The sequence below is a fragment of the Rhinoderma darwinii genome, chromosome 5 (assembly GCF_050947455.1).
Source record: "Rhinoderma darwinii isolate aRhiDar2 chromosome 5, aRhiDar2.hap1, whole genome shotgun sequence".
In the NCBI taxonomy this organism is placed as follows: Eukaryota; Metazoa; Chordata; class Amphibia; order Anura; family Rhinodermatidae; genus Rhinoderma; species Rhinoderma darwinii.
In genome coordinates this window covers 341,439,390-341,459,604 of record NC_134691.1, presented here as the reverse complement: position 1 = coordinate 341,459,604, position 20,215 = coordinate 341,439,390, and the positions used below count along the sequence as shown (strand labels likewise).

Sequence of the window (20,215 nt, the reverse complement as noted above, 5' to 3'; positions counted from 1 at the left end):
TTTAATTTCTTGGTTACCTATAGGGCTGGGTCCAAGAATATTAAGGCTGATGCTCTGTCACGTAGTTTCATGGCCAATCCTCCTTCCGAGAAGGATCCTGCTTGTATTTTACCCCCTGGTATAATAGATTCTGCCACGGATTCTGATTTAGCTTCTGATATCGCGGCTGATCAGGGTGCAGCTCCCGGGAACGTCCCTGGGGACAAACTGTTTGTTCCCCTGCAATACCGGCTAAGGGTACTCAGTGAAAACCATGACTCCGCTCTATCTGGTCATCCTGGCATCTTGGGCACCAAACACCTCATTGCCAGAAACTATTGGTGGCCTGGGTTGCCTAAAGACGTTAGGGCTTACGTCGCCGCTTGTGAGGTTTGCGCTAGGTCCAAAACCCCTAGGTCCCGACCTGCGGGCCTACTACGTTCCTTGCCCATTCCCCAGAGACCTTGGACCCATATCTCCATGGATTTTATCACCGATTTGCCTCCATCTCAGGGCAAGTCGGTGGTGTGGGTGGTAGTAGACCGCTTCAGCAAGATGTGCCACTTTGTGCCCCTTAAGAAGCTACCTAACGCCAAGACATTAGCTTCTTTGTTTGTGAAACACATCCTGCGTCTCCATGGGGCCCCAGTCAATATAGTTTCTGACAGAGGGGTACAATTTGTTTCCTTATTTTGGAGAGCTTTTTGTAAAAAGTTGGAGATTGATCTGTCCTTCTCCTCCGCCTTCCATTCCGAAACTAATGGCCAAACGGAAAGGACTAACCAATCCCTGGAACAATATTTAAGGTGTTTCATCTCTGACTGTCAATTCGATTGGGTCTCATTCCTTCCCCTTGCTGAATTTTCCCTGAATAACCGGGTCAGTAACTCGTCAGGGGTCTCCCCGTTTTTCTGTAATTTCGGGTTTAACCCAAAGTTCTCCTCCGTTTCCCCTGGTTGTTCCAATAATCCTGAGGTAGAGGATGTTCATCGGGAACTGTGCACTGTCTGGGCCCAGGTTCAGAAGAACCTAGAGGCGTCCCAGAGCGCACAAAAGATTCAGGCGGATAGTAGACGTTCTGCTAACCCCCGGTTTGTCGTCGGGGATTTGGTCTGGTTGTCGTCCAGGAACTTGCGCCTTAAGGTCCCGTCCAGGAAGTTTGCTCCCCGATTTATTGGACCTTATAAGATCATTGAAGTACTCAACCCTGTATCCTTCCGTCTGGAGCTGCCCCCATCCTTTCGCATACATGACGTCTTCCATGCCTCCCTCCTTAAACGCTGCTCCCCGTCCTGGTCCCCCTTGAGGAAACCTCCTGTTCCCGTTCTCACCCCTGAGGGGGTGGAATTCGAGGTGGCCAAGATTATGGACAGTAGGATGGTCCAGGGCTCCCTCCAGTACCTGGTCCATTGGAGAGGGTACGGGCCGGAGGAGAGGACTTGGGTACCTGCCCGTGATGTTCACGCTGGGGTATTGATCAGGAGGTTCCACCTTCTCTTCCCTACTAAACCGGGTCCTCTTAGTAAGGGTCCGGTGGCCCCTCATAAAAGGGGGAGTACTGTTAGGGATCTGCCAGGTACTACGTCTAGGTATACTCCTGGGATTAATCAATCCACACCTGAGGCCAGACCTGTTCGACTGACACCATCTCCCACCAACCAGGGTGGCAGGCTCAGGAGTGGGAGAGCCTATCGCGGCCTGGTCAGTCGGAGTTAGCTCCGCCCCCTGTCCTTTATTACCTGCTGTGTTCTCTTCCTCAGTGCTTTGTAATTCTTCTGGATTCCTGGCCTCACTGCTGCTTGCTCCAGCCTGCTTCTGCCTTGCTGCAGTTCCGCTTAACCTGCTTTGCTTTGCCCCTGGCTTGCTTCCTTCTCCGTGCTCACTTTGGTATACTCCACTTCATCCTGGTCCTGACTACTCATTCACCGCTCCGTTTCCTCGCGGCGTTCCGTGGCTACTGCTCCTTCCCTTGCGTGTTCCCTGTTTGTTCTCCCGTGCACTTAGACAGCGTAGGGACCGCCGCCCAGTTGTACCCCGTCGCCTAGGGCGGGTCGTTGCAAGTAGGCAGGGACAGGGCGGTGGGTAGATTAGGGCTCACTTTCCCTTCACCTCCTTCCTGCCATTACAAACGCCTTCAGGGAGGCAGGTTGGACCCATTCCGCCACAGCCTGGATCTTGGCGGGGTCCATGTGGAATTCCTGAGGAGTGAGGATTTGACCCAAAAATGGTATCTCCTGCACCCCAAACACACATTTTTCGGTCTTCGCAAACAGTTTGTTTTCCCGAAGGACCTGGAGCACCTTCCTGACATGCTCAATGTGGGAGGACCAGTCCTTGGAAAACACAAGTATGTCATCAAGGTACACTACAAGAAATACCCCCAGGTACTCTCTTAAAATCTCATTTATTAAATTCTGGAAGACCGTGGGAGCATTACACAACCCAAAGGGCATGACGAGGTATTCGAAATGACCTTCGGGCGTGTTAAACGCAGTCTTCCACTCATCCCCCTCTTTGATGCGGATAAGGTTATACGCCCCTCGTAGATCAAACTTAGAGAACCATTGGACCCCCTGAACCTGATTAAAGAGATCAGGAATCAAAGGAAGGGGATACTGGTTCCTTACAGTGACCTTATTCAAGTTACGGTAGTCAATGCATGGCCTAAGACCACCATCCTTCTTCCCTACGAAGAAGAAGCCAGCACCTACCGGAGAAGTAGAGGGGCGAATGTAACCCTTGGCCAGGCATTCCTGGATATACTCTCTCATGGCTTCACGTTCGGGACAAGATTGAATATCCTACCCTTAAGGAGCTTAGCTCCTGGTACCAAATCGATAGCGCAATCGTATTCTCTATGAGGTGGTAACACTTCGGAGGCCTCCTTAGAGAAAACATCAGCGAAGTCCAGAACAAACTCAGGTAGCGTGTTCACCTCCTCAGGGGGAGAAATAGAATTAACAGAAAAACATGACGTCAAGCATTCATTACCCCATTTGGTAAGATCCCCAGTATTCCAGTCAAACGTGGGATTATGCAACTGCAACCAGGGAAGGCCTAGAACCAAATCGGACGATAATCCCTGCATCAACAGTACAGAGCACTGCTCCAAATGCATGGAGCCCACAAGGAGTTCAAAAACAGGGGTATGCTGTGTAAAATAACCATTAGCAAGAGGAGTGGAGTCGATACCCACTACTGGGACAGGTTTAGGCAAATCAATCAAAGGCATAGCTAGAGACATAGCAAATTCCACAGACATGATATTAGCAGACGACCCGGAATCCACGAAGGCACTGCCGGTAGCAGACCTACCATCAAAAGAGACCTGAAAGGGAAGCAAGATTTTATTACGTTTCATATTTACGGGAAATACCTGTGCGCCCAAGTGACCACCCCGATGGTCACTTAGGCGCGGAAGTTTTCCGGCTGCTTATTCTTACGCCTGGGACAGGTGTTCACTTGATGCTTGTCATCCCCACAATAGAAGCAGAGACCATTCTTCCTGCGGAACTCTCTACGTTGTTGGGGGGACACGGAGGCCCCGAGTTGCATAGGTACCTCCGAGTCTTCCGTGGAAGAACGAACCAACGGAACCTCGGGAGGCATCATGGGGGAGTCAGAGGGGAAAACACAAAAACGTTCAAGTTGTCGTTCCCTGAGACGTCGGTCAAGTCGTACCGCTAAAGTCATAACCTGGTCTAGGGAGTCAGAAGAGGGATAGCTAACTAGCAGGTCTTTCAGGGCGTTCGACAGACCCAACCTAAACTGGCACCTTAAGGCAGGGTCATTCCACCGAGAAGCTACACACCATTTCCTAAAGTCAGAGCAATACTCCTCAACAGGTCTCTTACCCTGACGTAAGGTCACCAGCTAACTCTCGGCAAAGGCAGTCCTGTCAGTCTCGTCATAAATGAGTCCGAGAGCAGAAAAGAAAAGATCAACGGAGGAAAGTTCAGGGGCGTCAGGAGCCAAGGAGAAGGCCCATTCTTGGAGCCCTTCCTGGAGCCGGGACATAATTATACCCACCCGCTGGCTCTCAGAACCTGAGGAGTGGGGCTTTAAACGAAAATAGAGCCTAAAACTCTCCCGAAAGGAGAGAAAAGTCTTCCGGTCCCCTGAGAACCGGTCAGGCAACTTGAGGTGGGGTTCAAGAGGTGAGGTGAGGGGTACTACCATGGTAGCATCAGGCTGGTTGACCCTCTGAGCCAGGGCCTGGACCTGTAGGGAGAGACCCTGCATTTGCTGAACCAGGGTCTCAAGGGGGTCCATAGTGGTGTGAGGGACCAGGGTAGAGTAGGTATATGGGCTTGTGATTATGTAATGACAGGGATACGGAAACAAACAAGTGAGCACTAATCTACCCGCCACTCAGTCCCTGCCTACTTGCAACGACCCGCCCTAGGCGACGGGGTACAACTGGGCGACGGTCCCTACACTCAATAAGTGCACGACAGACAACAGACAAGGAAACACAGAACAAAGGGAAATGGGGCAGTTGCCCACGTCAACACCGTTAGCAACAAGAGTAGTAAACGAGCCGAGTCAAACCAGGAGAGTACGAGGTGCCAAACGCAGAGCAGGAGAGTAGTGAACAAGCCGAGTCAAACCAGGAGTGTACGAGGTACCAATCGCAGAGCAGGAGAGTAATCAGCAAGCCGGGGTCAATATGAAGCAAGGACAATAGTACAAGAAGCTGCAGCAGGGCCAGGAAACCAACAGAGAAGAATCACAAGCAAGGAGGAACAGGAAAGGCAGGTATAAATATACAGAGGGCGGGAGCTAGCTCCGTCTGGCCAGGCTGTGATAGGCTCTCCCACTCCTAAGCCCGCCATCCTGAGTGGTGGAAGATGGAGTCAGTCTCACAGACATAGAAGCAGGTGCAGACTGATTACCTATGGGCGTGGATACAGAAGCTGTGCCTGGCAGATCCTTAACACCACACCTTTATATAGTCCCCCTGTAGATATAGCCCACCCCTGTATATAGTATCTTACAAATAGCTCCCCCTATAGTGCTCCACAGAAAGCCCACCGCTGTATATAGCCCTGTATATAGCCCCCCTGTACATATAGTCCACCCCTGTATATAGTGCTCCACAGATGGCCCACCCCTGTATATAGTATAGACTTTATCTACGGGGGGGTTTCTATCAACAGGGGTGGGCTATCTGTGGAGCACTATATACAGGGGTGGGCTATATCTACAGGGGGGCTATATACAGGGGTGGGCGATCTATGGAGCACTATATACAGGGGTGGGCTATATCTACAGGGGGGCTATATACAGGGGTGGACTATATGTGGAGCACTATATACAGGGGTGGACTATATGTGGAGCACTATATATAGGGGTGGGCTATATCTACAGGGGGGCTATATACAGGGTTGGGCTATACGTGGAGCACTATATACAGGGCTGGGCTATATCTACAGGGGCTATATACAGGGGTGGGCTATCTGTAGAGCACTATAGGGGGAGTTATTTGTGGGACACTATATACAGGGGTGGGCTATATGGGGGCACTATCTACAGGGGGCTCTATGGCAGACACTATCTACAGGGGGCTCTATCTACAGGAGGCTCTATGGCAGGCACTATCTACAGGGGGCACAGTGTGTGTGTGTGTGTGTGTGTGAGAAACGGTGTATGGTGCTATTATAATTAGAGGTGCAGTGTATGGCGCTATTATATTTAGGGGCGTAGTGTGTGGTATAATGATAACTTTATCTTTGTTTATAGGTGTATAAATGTTGGAAAAGTGAGAAGCTGAAGACATCTGAGCGGCAAACTGCAGAAATGGGCTGTGATCGGGAGAATTCATCATAGAGGTCTGGACCGGATGGAGAAAAAGAACTAGAATCTGAGACGTCACCGGTGAGTCACTTAATGTAAATGTTTATTCTGCCTCTAATCAGCACTGTAGTCACTGTATGATCTGCAGCGAGATGATTATGATAGAATTTATTTTTTTGTGAATCAGCAACTCCCAGCATATCCTTACCATTGTTTGGACCATGCTGGGAGCTGTAATTTTACACTGTACAAACCTGTACAGCAGGGGTTGCACTAAATTGAGCTGTATTTGTGCTGGTGCTGTATATATGTAATGAGCTTGGTTCTGGTGCTGTATATATGTACTGAGCTTTGTTCTGGTGTTGTATATATGTAATGACCTTAGTTCTGGGGCTGTATATATGTACTGAGCTTGGTTCTGGTGTTGTGTATAGAACTATATTGCTTGTAAAATGTAAAAATGTTTTTATGCTCGAGTTACATAAAAAGAAATGTGGAAAAGAAATGACACGTCATTGATTGGTGGAGAAAACAAACACGGCGAGGGGGAAGGAGATGTCGGGAAAGAGGTGGGGGGGCGCCAAACTGAATCTTTTCCCCGGGTGCTGGAGAACCTAGCTACGCTTCTGCACAAGGTGATCGCCTCCATGCCACGCCGCATTGATAACCCCTCAGCAGTGCACCAGGCTGATCGCCCCCATGCCACGCTGCAGGGTTTTCATTAACTGTTCCCATAATCATCAACATTAACCCCTTTGCGCACCCTGACGTGCCATTACGTACAGGTGCGGGGGGTGATTTTTGGAGTGCGCTCCATATGCTGCGGGTGTCGGCTGTATTTGACAGCGGACACCCTGGAATAACAGCCGGGAGCAGCGATCGCAGCATCTGAGGCGTTGAGAAGAGGGGGGCGGCCCCCTCCGGCAGCGGGTGTCTGAGTGAGATCGGGGGGTGGCGACGGTTGTTATGGCAGCCCAGGGGCCTAATGAAGACCCCCAGGGCTGTCTTCAATCTGCCTCTGCTACCAGATGACTGTAAAAATGACGATATACTGCAATACATTAGTATTCAAGTCCCCTAGGGGGACTAATAAAATGTGTGAAAAAAAGTAAAAAAAAAGTTTTTAGTAGTGAAATAAAAATGTAAATATTAAAAGTTCAAAAAACCCCCCTTTTCCCATTTTCCCCCTAAAGTAATGTAAAAAATAAAAAAAGTTAACAGAATTGGTATCGCTGCGTCCGTAAAAGTCTGAACTATTGCAATATAGCGTTATTTAATGCGCACGGTGAACGCCGTAAAAATGTAAAACACCAAAATCGCTATTTTTTGGTCAACTTATTCAAAACTTACATTCAAAACAAATGTAATAAAAAGTGATCAAGAAGTTCTACGTACCAAAAAATGGTACCGATGAAAACGACAGCTCGTCCCGCAAAAAATAAGCCCTCACATCGCTCAATCGGTGAAAAAATCAAAAAGTTATGGCTCAGAATGCGGCGACACAAAACATTCTTTTTTTTTTAACAAAAAGTTTATTATCAATAAAAGTAGTAAAATATAAACAAAATGAAATAAATTTGGTATCACCGGAATCGTATTGAGCCAAGGAATAAAAATAAGTTGTCGTTTTTACCGCACGGTGAAAGCCGTAAAAACGAAACCCCAAAAATAATTGAGGAATCTCAGTTTTTTCCATTTTCAGCCCGCAAAGAATAATTTTTTTCAGTTTCCCACTAAATTATATGGAACTATAAATGGTACAAAAAGAAACGACAAAAAATAAGCCCTCGCACCGCTCTATTGTAGGAAAAATAAAAAAGTTCTGGCTCTTGGAATGTGGGGAGCGAAAAACGAAAATCAAAAATTAAAAAATGTCTTCGTCCCGAAGGAGTTGAAAGAAAAACTAAATAAATCCTCTGTGTGTGATGAATCTATAGAATATACGAGGGACATGTTTTGAATTGAATTACTGAAATAAAGTAATTCATTTAGAAGGACGTGTGTGTGCGGGTGTTGTGTGTGTGTTGGTGTGTGTGTGTAGTGTGTGGTGTGTGTGTGTGTGTGCAGGTGTTGGTGTGTGTTGTTGGTGTGTGTGTGTGTGTGTGTGTGTAGGTGTTGGTGTGTGTTGTTGGTGTGTGTGTGTGTTTGCAGGTGTTGGTGTGTGTGCAGGTGTTGTTGGCGTGTGTGTGTGTGTGTGTTGTGTGTTGTGTTCGTGTGTGTGTGCAGGTGTTGGTGTGTGTGTGCGTGGGTGTTGGTGTGTTTGCAGGTGTTGTGTTGTTGGTGTGTGTGTGTGCAGGTGTTGGTGTGTGTGTGTGTTGTGTGTGTGTCTTGTGTGTGTTGTGTGTGTACGGGTGTTGTGTTGTGTATGTGTTGTGTGTGTACGGGTGTTGTGTTGTGTATGTTTTGTGTGTATGTGTGCAGGTGTTGTATTGTGTATGTGTTTGTGTGTGTGTACACACGCGCGCGTGCGGGTGTTGTATGGGTGTTGTGTGTGTGTTGTGTTTTGTGTGTGTTTTGTGTGTGTTGTGTTGTTGATGTTGTGTCTGTGTGGGTGTTGTGTGTGTATGTGTTTTGTGTGTTGTGTGTGTGGGTGTGTTGTGTGTGTTGTTGATGTTGTGTCTGTGTGGGTGTTGTGTGTGTTGTGTGTGCGGGTGTTGTGTATGTGTTGTGTGTGTGTTGTGTTTTGTGTGTGTTGTGTGTGGGTGTTGTGTTGTTGATGTTGTGTCTGTGTGGGTGTTGTGTGTATGTGTTTTGTGTGTTGTGTGTGGGTGTGTTGTGTGTGTGTGTTGTGGGTGTTGTGTGTGTATGTGTTTTGTGTGTTGTTGTGTTGGTGTGTGTGTTGTGTGTGGGTGTGTTGTGTGTGTGTTTTTGATTTTGTGTCTGTGTGGGTGTGGTGTGTGTTGTGTGTGCGGGTGTTGTGTATGTGTTGTTGTGTGGTGTGTGTGTTGTGTGTTGTGTGTATGATGCAGTGTCAGAGGTGGGCTCTGAGCTGACAGGGGGTGGAGCGCAGCTGCAGGGTGAGGAGGGGGTGTTTGGAGCGTTTCTTCATGTCAGGCTGAGGGAGGAACTTCCTGCTTTCTTTCCTCTCCAGCAGCTCACAGAGATTTTTTCTTTAGGCCTCGGCTCGGCTGTGGGGTATTTGGGGGATCGGCTGCGGGGTATTTGGGGGTGCAGCCCCGGTTCATGGCATTACGGGAGAGGCCGTCGTCCGGTTGCGTCAGGCAGGCGTCAGCCCCCGGTTTGGGTCCCACATGATCTGCTCGGTGACAGCAGGAGACAGGCTGAGCCTCTCGTCCGCCCGGAGAGAGCTGGAGAAGCCCCTACCGGAGGGAGACGCTGCGCAGGTACGAGGGGCTGATAGTTGGGGGTGACGTCTGCGGGGGCCATGGCAGGGCACACGTGTCCGCTCATCATTATACCGTCCTTTATATGATGCCAACATATCCCGCAGAACATGTGACTTGTTACTCGGGATCCCTGGTCTGTCTGTGTGTGTTGTGTGTGTGTGTTGTGTGTGTGTGTGTGTGTGTGTATATATATATATTCTATTACACACCCGCCACATAAATATGCGAAATATCCCAGCGCCGAGGAATGGCCAAACTAATGTGGTTTTGCGTCCGTTCTTCAAGTTGCCCAGACTATGAGGGTATGTTCACACGACCTCTTTTCAGACGTAATGGAGGAGTTTTACTCCTGAAAAGACGGCTCCAATACGTCGGCAAACATCTGCTCGTTGCTTGCAATAGGTCTTACGATGTTCTGTGCCGATGAGCTGTAATTTTACGCGTCGCTGTCAAAAGACGGCGTGTAAAATTACAGCCTCGTCAAAGAAGTGCATGTCACTTCTTGGGACGTAATTGGAGCCGTTTTTCATTGACTTCAATGAAGAACAGCTCCAATTACGTCCGTAAAAGACGCCGCAAAAAACGTGAGTACTTGCAAAAACTTCTGAAATTCAGGAGCTGTTTCCTCCTGAAAACCGCTCCGTAATTTCAGATGTATTTGGCGTTGTCGTGTGCACATACCCCTACTGTGTTAGGCCTTAATCAGACGAACGTGTAATACGTCCGTGATACGCGCGTGAAAATCACACGCGTCGCACGGACCTATGTTAGTCTATAGGGCCGTTCAGACAGTCCGTGATTTTCATGCAGCGTATGTGCGCTGCGTAAAACTCACAACATGTTCTATACTTGCCCGTTTTTCGCGCATCACGCACCATTGAAGTCAATAGGTGTGTGAAAATCGCGCACGGCACATCAGGAAGCTCTTCCGTGTGCCGCGCGTGATTCGCGCTACAGTTGTAAAACAAATAAATGAAAACATAAAAACCGCGTGTCATAAGCACGGCATATGCGTGAAAATCACGCAGCCGCGCAGCACATACTGATGACACACGCAACTGCAACGCGCAAAACGCACACGTTGGTGTGAATAAGGCTTTACATGGTTACCGCTGCCGTGTGCATTACCCTCCTCCTGCGGCGTTACTTTTTGCACTATCCCCGTACTGTGACATCATGGCTGCATTATACCTGCATGTCATATCATTATATTGTTTGTTTTTCTACGCTGTGATGTCACAATTTACATGGCGACCTTTTTTGCGAGAGTTATTCCTGTGCTACAAAATCATGTTTATGTCTCTACGGTGACATCACTGTGTACAATATCTTTAAACTGTGACATCACTGTGTGCAATAACCTTGTCCTGTGACATCACTGTGTACAATATCTTTAAACTGTGACATGACTGTGTGCAGTATCCTTGTCCCTGTGACATCACTGGGTGCATTTTCCTTGTACTGTGATATCATTGTGTACATTTTACAGTGTGCATTATCCTCCTGCTGTGACATTACTGTGTTCAGAATCCTTGTACTGTGACATCACTGTATGCATTATACTTATACTGTGACATCACTGTATGCATTATTCTTCTACTGTGTCATCACTGTGTGCATTATACTTATACTGTGACATTACTGTGTGCATTATCCTTGTACCATGACATCACTGTGTATATGATCCTTGTACTGTGACATTACTGTGTGCATTATCCTTGTACTATGACATCACTGTGCGCATTATACTTATACTGTGACATTACTGTGTGCATTATCCTTGTTCCATGACATCACTGTTTGTATGATCCCTGTACTTTGACATCACTGTGTGCATTATCCCTGTACTGTGACATCACTGTGTATATGATCCTTGTACTGTGACATCACTGTGTGTATGATCCCTGTACTGTGACATCACTGTGTGCATTATATCTGCTCATTAGGGAAACCATAATATTGCTACGTTTTTCATGCTCTCAACTTGCTGCTGATGGTGGTTATGGTGGAGTGGGGCCCCGTTACAAGTTCTGCTGTGGGGCCCTATGTTTACTTGATACAGCCCTGGAACTTTTTTTTTTTTATAGGGTGAGGATTATTATCATTCTTTTACATATGAGAAACTCGGCCGGGTATACAGCACCACACAGAACTACGTGGTCTACAATATGGTACCATGTTGTGCACTGTATTGGGGGGCTGCACACAGCGATGTGGACGATGCCGTGCTGAGCAGCTCTGACCTATACGGGAGCGATGTAATATAAGATATATAGACATCTCTCTCCGCTCTGTCACTGTGTGGTTGAGCGGTGCAATACCGTCAGTGACCACTAGCTTAGCTGATACCAGACGCCCTTTAATATGCAGATACAATTCAACAATTTTAGTGATATTTGCTTTATTTTTGTGCCCATGTTAAGAGACCCCATACAGTAAAATGGTCAGAACCTCATACAACTCTGTGGATGATCCCACACAGCGGCAGGATCGCAGGGACTCAATGTTTAGCATTCAATAAAATGAACACTAAATGTCAAAGCTGAAAACCCCATTGAATGGGTCTAATCTACAGACACGAACATGGCTGCAAAACAAGGACAGAAATCCCAGGGTCAGCCTCTTATTTATGCTACTGCTTCTCGGCCAATACCACGTCAGATAGTTACTGCGGTAAATCTGTCTTGTGGTTCAGCCACCACTAGAGGGAGCTCACTACATACAGATATATACAGCTCCCATAGAGTTACATGATAACATTCTGCTACCTGCAGCCACCACTAGGGGGAGCTCACTACATACAGATATATAGAGCTCACATAGAGTTACATGATAACATTCTGCTATCTGCAGCCACCACTAGGGGGAGCTCACTACATACAGATATATACAGCTCCCATAGAGTTACATGATAACATTCTGCTACCTGCAGCCACCACTAGGGGGAGCTCACTATATACAGATATATACAGCTGCCATAGAGTTACATGATGATCTGCTGCCTGCAGACACCACTAGGGGGAGCTCACTACATACTGATATATGCAACTTCTATAGCGTTACATGATAACATTCTGCTGCCTGCAGCGACCACTAGGGGGAGCTCACTACATACAGATATATACAGCTCCCATAGAGTTACATGATAACATTCTGCTGACTGCAGCGACCATTAGGGGGAGCTCACTACATACAGATATATACAGCTCCCATAGAGTTACATGATAAGATTCTGCTGCCTGCAGCTACCACTAGGGGGAGCTCACTACATACTGATATATACAACTTCTATAGAGTTACATGATCACATTCTGATGCCTGCAGCCACCACTAGGAGGAGCTCACTACATACAGATATATACAGCTCCCATAGAATTACATCATAATAATCAGCTGCCTGCAGTCACCACTAGGGGGAGCTCACTACATACAGATATATACAGCTCCCATAAAGTTACATGATAACATTCTCCTGCTGCCACCACTAGGGGGAGTTCACTACATACAGATATATACAGCTCCCATAGAATTACATCATAATATTCTGCTGCCTGCAGCCACCACTAGAGGGAGCTCACTACATACAGATATTGATAACATTCTGTCTGCTTGCAGTCACCACTAGGGGGAACAAACAGCATATTGATTAAAAATCTGCATGCAGTGAGCTCCCCCTTGTGGCGGCTGCGTGCAAATTCTATGACTGTGTGAAAGGTTGTAGAGGAAGCAGGTTAGTGTTGGGCCCCATCAAGGGCCCAGCTCTGGGTTGTATATATTCTCCTTGTAGATAGTATATAAAGATATATCAGGATATTAGACGGACCATGGACTGACCCACTGACCACGGTCCTCTTCTTCTTCCTCCAGGTCCCGGTGACCTTTGATGATGTGGCTGCGTATTTTTCGGAGGAGGAATGGAAGGATCTGGAGGAATGTCAGAAAGAGCTGTACAAGGACATGATGAAAGAGAATTATGAAGCTCTCATTACTCTGGGTAGTCAGACCATTCACTTCTATACCTGGAAATGGATAAATACTGATATTCTGCAGACTATTACACCACTGACCTCTCTACAGATCTGCAGAACATTGCTCCTCTACCTCCTGACAGATACATAGTGATATATCCTGCAGATTATTACACCACTCACCTCTCTACAGATCTGCAGAACATCGCTCCTCCACCTCCTGACAGATACATAGTGATATATCCTGCAGATTATTACACCACTGACCTCTCTACAGATCTGCAGAACATCGCTCCTCTACCTCCTGACAGATACATAGTGATATATCCTGCAGATTATTACACCACTGACCTCTCTAGAGATCTGCAGAACATCGCTCCTCTACCTCCTGACAGATACATAGTGATATATCCTGCAGATTATTACACCACTGACCTCTCTACAGATCTGCAGAACATTGCTCCTCTACCTCCTGACAGATACATAGTGATATATCCTGCAGATTATTACACCACTGACCTCTCTACAGATCTGCAGAACATTGCTCCTCTACCCCCTGACAGATACATAGTGATATATCCTGCAGATTATTACACCACTGACCTCTCTACAGATCTGCAGAACATCGCTCCTCTACCTCCTGACAGATACATAGTGATATATCCTGCAGATTATTACACCACTGACCTCTCTACAGATCTGCAGAACATCGCTCCTCTACCTCCTGACAGATACATAGTGATATATCCTGCAGATTATTACACCACTGACCTCCCTACAGATCTGCAGAACATTGCTCCTCTACCCCCTGACAGATACATAGTGATATATCCTGCAGATTATTACACCACTGACCACTATAGATCTGCAGAACATCGCTCCTCTACCTCCTGACAGATACAGAGTGATATATCCTGCAGATTATTACACCACTGACCTCTCTACAGATCTGCAGAACATTGCTCCTCTACCTCCTGACAGATACATAGTGATATATCCTGCAGATTATTACACCACTGACCTCTCTACAGATCTGCAGAACATTGCTCCTCTACCTCCTGACAGATACATAGTGATATATCCTGCAGATTATTACACCACTGACCTCTCTACAGATCTGCAGAACATCGCTCCTCTACCTCCTGACAGATACATAGTGATATATCCTGCAGATTATTACACCACTGACCACTATAGATCTGCAGAACATCGCTCCTCTACCTCCTGACAGATACAGAGTGATATATCCTGCAGATTATTACACCACTGACCTCTCTACAGATCTGCAGAACATTGCTCCTCTACCTCCTGACAGATACATAGTGATATATCCTGCAGATTATTACACCACTGACCTATCTACAGATCTGCAGAACATTGCTCCTCTACCTCCTGACAGATACATAGTGATATATCCTGCAGATTATTACACCACTGACCTCTCTACAGATCTGCAGAACATCGCTCCTCTACCTCCTGACAGATACATAGTGATATATCCTACAGATTATTACACCACTGACCTCTGTAGAGATCTGCAGAACATTGCTCTGCTCTCTACCTCCTGACAGATACATAGTGATATATTCTGCAGATTATTACACCACTGACCTCTCTAGAGATCTGCAGAACATCGCTCCTCTACCTCCTGACAGATACATAGTGATATATTCTGCAGATTATTACACCACTGACCTCTCTACAGATCTGCAGAACATTGCTCCTCTACCTCCTGACAGATACATAGTGATATATCCTGCAGATTATTACACCACTGACCGCTCTAGAGATCTGCAGAACATTGCTCCTCTACCTCCTGACAGATACATAGTGATATATCCTGCAGATTATTACACCACTGACCTCTCTACAGATCTGTAGAACATTGCTCCTCTACCTCCTGACAGATACATAGTGATATATCCTGCAGATTATTACACCACTGACCTCTCTACAGATCTGCAGAACATTGCTCCTCCACCTCCTGACAGATACATAGTGATAGATCCTGCAGATTATTACACCACTGACCTCTCTACAGATCTGCAGAACATTGCTCCTCTACCTCCTGACAGATACATAGTGATATATCCTGCAGATTATTACACCACTGACCTCTCTACAGATCTGCAGAACATTGCTCCTCCACCTCCTGACAGATACATAGTGATAGATCCTGCAGATTATTACACCACTGACCTCTCTACAGATCTGCAGAACATTGCTCCTCTACCTCCTGACAGATACATAGTGATATATCCTGCAGATTATTACACCACTGACCTCTCTACAGATCTGCAGAACATTGCTCCTCTACCTCCTGACAGATACATAGTGATATATCCTGCAGATTATTACACCACTGACCTCTCCAGAGATCTGCAGAACATCGCTCCTCTACCTCCTGACAGATACATAGTGATATATCCTGCAGATTATTACGCCACTGACCTCTCTACAGATCTGCAGAACATTGCTCCTCTACCTCCTGACAGATACATAGTGATATATCCTGCAGATTATTACACCACTGTCCTCTCTACAGATCTGCAGAACATCGCTCCTCTACCTCCTGACAGATACATAGTGATATATGCTGCAGATTATTACACCACTGACCTCTCTAGAGATCTGCAGAACATCGCTCCTCCACCTCCTGACAGATACATAGTGATATATTCTGCAGATTATTACACCACTGACCTCTCTACAGATCTGCAGAACATCGCTCCTCTACCTCCTGACAGATACATAGTGATATATACTGCAGATTATTACACCACTGGCCTCTCTACAGATCTGCAGAACATTGCTCCTCTACCTCCTGACAGATACATAGTGATATATCCTGCAGATTATTACACCACTGACCTCTCTACAGATCTGCAGAACATTGCTCCTCTACCTCCTGACAGATACATAGTGATATATCCTGCAGATTATTACACCACTGACCTCTACAGATCTGCAGAACATCCTCCTCTACCTCCTGACAGATACATAGTGATATATCCTGCATATTATTACACCACTGACCTCTCTACAGATCTGCAGAACATTGCTCCTCTACCTCCTGACAGATACATAGTGATATATCCTGCAGATTATTACACCACTGACCTCTCTACAGATCTGCAGAACATTGCTCCTCTACCTCCTGACAGATACATAGTGATATATTCTGCAGATTATTACACCACTGACCTCTCTACAGATCTGCAGAACATCGCTCCTCTACCTCCTGACAGATACATAGTGATATGTCCTGCAGATTATTACACCACTGACCTCTCTACAGATCTGCAGAACATCGCTCCTCTACCTCCTGACAGATACATAGTGATATATCCTGCAGATTATTACACCACTGACCTCTCTACAGATCTGCAGAACATCGCTCCTCTACCTCCTGACAGATACATAGTGATATATCCTGCAGATTATTACACCACTGGCCTCTCTACAGATCTGCAGAACATTGCTCCTCTACCTCCTGACAGATACATAGTGATATATCCTGCAGGTTATTACACCACTGACCTCTCTACAGATCTGCAGAACATTGCTCCTCTACCTCCTGACAGATACATAGTGATATATCCTGCAGATTATTACGCCACTTTAGATCATACCTTTGGTATCAAATGTCTTTTTATGAAATATTGTGGCTCGGAGTATCGTCTTCCTCTAACATACAGTTCATGTCTATCTGCAGAAGACGCGTCAGTCAATGAGAAGGACAAGACGAAGTTCACTGATAAACCGGAGCATGTCGACCCTTCTTCTCTCCCCGTGTTGGATCAGTCTTCATCTTGCCCAGAGATTGAGGACGACCTCGCGTGTCCCTCCACTCCCAGCCGGTCCCAGCAAAGTCAGGCCGGAAACCAAGTGGAAGCCGCCACTTCTTATACCGAAAGTTTCAGCCCAGGCGCCGCGCAGCCCGACTCTCTAAAAGACGAGACGGAGAAACTCTACCAGTGCCCAGAGTGCGGCAAGAACTTCCGAAAGCGGGACAGCCTGAAGCGCCACCAGCAGACGCACACGGGGGAGCGCCCCTATAACTGCATCGAATGTGGAAAAAGTTTCATCCAGAAGCAACACTTGGTGACTCACTTGAGGACGCACACGGGGGAGAGGCCCTACAAATGTGACGAGTGCGGGAAAAGCCTGAGCACTAACGAACGTCTGAAGATCCACCAGAGGATTCACACGGGGGAGAGGCCCTACAAGTGCGGGGACTGTGGGAAGAGCTTCCGAGCCCATCGGGTCCTCAAGGTCCATCAGCAGACGCACACCGGGGAGAGGATCCACAAGTGCGAGGACTGCGGGAAGCGGTTTAGGCACAAGCAGACTCTTTTAGCCCACCAGAGGAGTCACTCGGGTGAGACCACCTACAGTTGCAACGAGTGCGGCGAGAGTTTCCGCACCTTCAAGCACCTTAAGTTTCACCAGAAACAACATCGCGGGGAAAAACCGCATGAGTGCGAGGACTGCGGGAAGGGTTTCCGCAAACGGGAACATCTGAGGCGCCATCAGCAGATCCATACCGGCGAACGTCCGTTTTCTTGTGAAGAGTGTGGCAAGGGTTTTATCCAAAAACATCACCTGGTCAGACACCAGAGAACTCACACGGGGGAGAGACCCTTCACTGTGGTAATTGTCGAGGAGTTCCCCTATAATGGCTCCTCTACTGGCACGTGCCGGGGGAGCCCCCATATCTGCAGCGAATGTGGTAAGAGCTTCACAACGTACGAGCATCTAAAGCGGCACAACCGAATACACACCGGCGAGCGGCCCAACAAGTGCGATGACTGTGACCGGACCTTCAAGTCTCAGAAACTCCTCAAGGCTCATCAAAAAGCCCAGGACGAGGAGACGGGACTCTGCCGGGACGAAGACGCCAAGAACGGCGAGAGCCAGAGGATCGGATCCGGCGAAAAACCGTTCGAATGTGGCGAATGCGGCAAAACGTTCCGATTCCTGAAGCACTTGAAGTTCCACCTGCACACTCACACCGGCGAGAGACCCTTCAAGTGTGAGTCGTGCCAGAAGACGTTCCGGAAACGCGATTGTTTGAAGAGGCATCAGCAGATCCACACGGGTGAGAGGCCCTTCACCTGCACGGACTGCGGAAAGGGCTTTATCCAGAAGCAGCATTTAGTGAGACACCAGAGAACGCACACCGGGGAACGTCCTTATATCTGTAGTGAATGTGGGAAGACCTTCAGCACCTGTGAGCACCTTAAAATACACGGTCGTACCCACACCGGGGAGAAGCCCTACAAGTGCAATGACTGTGGGCAAAGCTTCCGCAAGAGAGAATACCTAAAATGCCACCAGCAGACCCACACCGGAGAAAGACCCTTCACCTGCTCCGAGTGCGGAAAAAGCTTCATCCAGAAGCATCATCTCATCGCCCATCTACGTACCCACACCGGAGAGAGACCGTACCAGTGCAACGACTGCGGTAAGACCTTTAGGCACAAGCAGAATCTCACCACACATCAAAAGACCCACGGGATTGGCCTGTAGGATGGAAACGTCTACAAGGATTTCCTCTCGCTGCCTTCGAATGCCACTGTGGACCCGGAGATCGATATCTCCTGCTCTTATATTATATAATCATGGCCATATTACCTACTCATAATAGGATGATAATGACCGGCCGCACCCCGGACTGCAATAAGTCAGGTCTATGGTTGTTGGATACAACATTTTTGTTTTTTTCCGGTTGATGTCTTTTGTGTTCGAGATGATTGATCGAAATGGAAATAAGATGTGCCAAGCGGGAAGTCGGACTTGCGTCTTAAGCTTCTTGCACCGATATAATGAAGACTTGGCTTCGTTATATTGTAAAGTGCCGATTCCTCCCCCGTTCTCCACCCTTAAAGAGCCCTGCGCCAGGGTGTTCTTCAGTATAAACCGGTTCACCCGATGGGGTATTGCGGACGTGATAGAGATGGCGCGCGCCAACATACCCAAATTATGCACACGGTATTATTATAGGGCAACAAGACCTATGGACACAGGCGCCATTGTCAGACTCCTCCCACATTTCCCGATCGCAGGACGTCAGGGCAGGCCGTAGCCTCATTCTCGGCCTCGGGGAGTAATGGCCGACCTTGTGCGACTCGCCATATAACATGTTACATTGTACGCCGGATATGTGGAATGTGCAGTCCTCCGACCGTACCGTTATTTTTATAATATAAATCGCAGTATTTACTTTATGTCTCCGCCTTTATTTCTCCGGATGATTTCGGGTCTCCGGGCGCCATCGCTCTACTGTCGAATTCTCGTGAGGTCCTACAAATAGAATATAAAGGGGCTCGTGTATCAATGTTCAACATGCGCCATATTTATCAGGATATTGGAAAACGTTTAGAAACAGACGCAATCGTTTTGTTTCCACATATGCACCTAAACAGGATGGGATTAGGTTAGGTTTTCAGCCTAGGGATGTAAAGAAGAAGGTTTCCATTCACAGAGAGCAAGCAGAGATCATGCAAACAGGGGAGGATTGAAGCAGAAAGTATATTAGAAAGTTGCATAATGTTAATGTATTATTCTAGGTGCAATGTATGTTGACAGGTGTTTCGTCCCACCGCCCATCAGGTTTCCTTAGGTATTCCGCTGCAGGGTAAATTATTTTTGCCGGAAAAAAAAATACCAGAGCCCCTGAACAGATGTGAACAGAGACGTAGCCAACAGCAGAAAATCGGATGGTACTGAGGACTCATTGTGGAACAGCGCGGGGTTAATACTGGACTTGATGTTTTGGGTAATTACACATTTACACTCCCCATCTATGACAAATGGGAACTACATACAAGAGGCTCCCCCATGTGGTGAGGAAGATGAACTGCATCCAACTGAAATACATTTCCTCTTCTCAATCCACTAGATAAAGCTTTTACAAAACTACAAGTTACAGGCTGTCAGGGCATGCTGGGAGTTATAGTTTTGCCAGGTTGGAGACCATCGATATAAAGGCTCTATTTTATTTATTTCCTCTTGCTTACATAGCGCCAACATATTCCACGGAGATTCACATCAGTCCCTGTTTCAAACTTTACATAATAAATTGAGCAGAATCGCTGCACTTATCTCAGGAAATTTCTCATC

The 20,215-nt window shown here is 47.2% G+C and overlaps 1 protein-coding gene across 1 annotated transcript; it reads left to right on the top strand.

The window, feature by feature from the left end:
* Positions 1-8,807: 8,807 nt before the first annotated feature.
* LOC142652238 (uncharacterized) lies at positions 8,808-19,320 on the top strand. The gene is made up of 3 exons (XM_075827869.1): positions 8,808-9,119; positions 12,990-13,116; positions 16,806-19,320. Exons 1-3 carry the CDS (start codon positions 9,027-9,029, stop codon positions 18,620-18,622), a joined length of 2,037 nt encoding a protein of 678 aa, XP_075683984.1. The 5' UTR covers positions 8,808-9,026; the 3' UTR covers positions 18,623-19,320.
* The last annotated feature ends 895 nt before the right edge of the window (positions 19,321-20,215 follow it).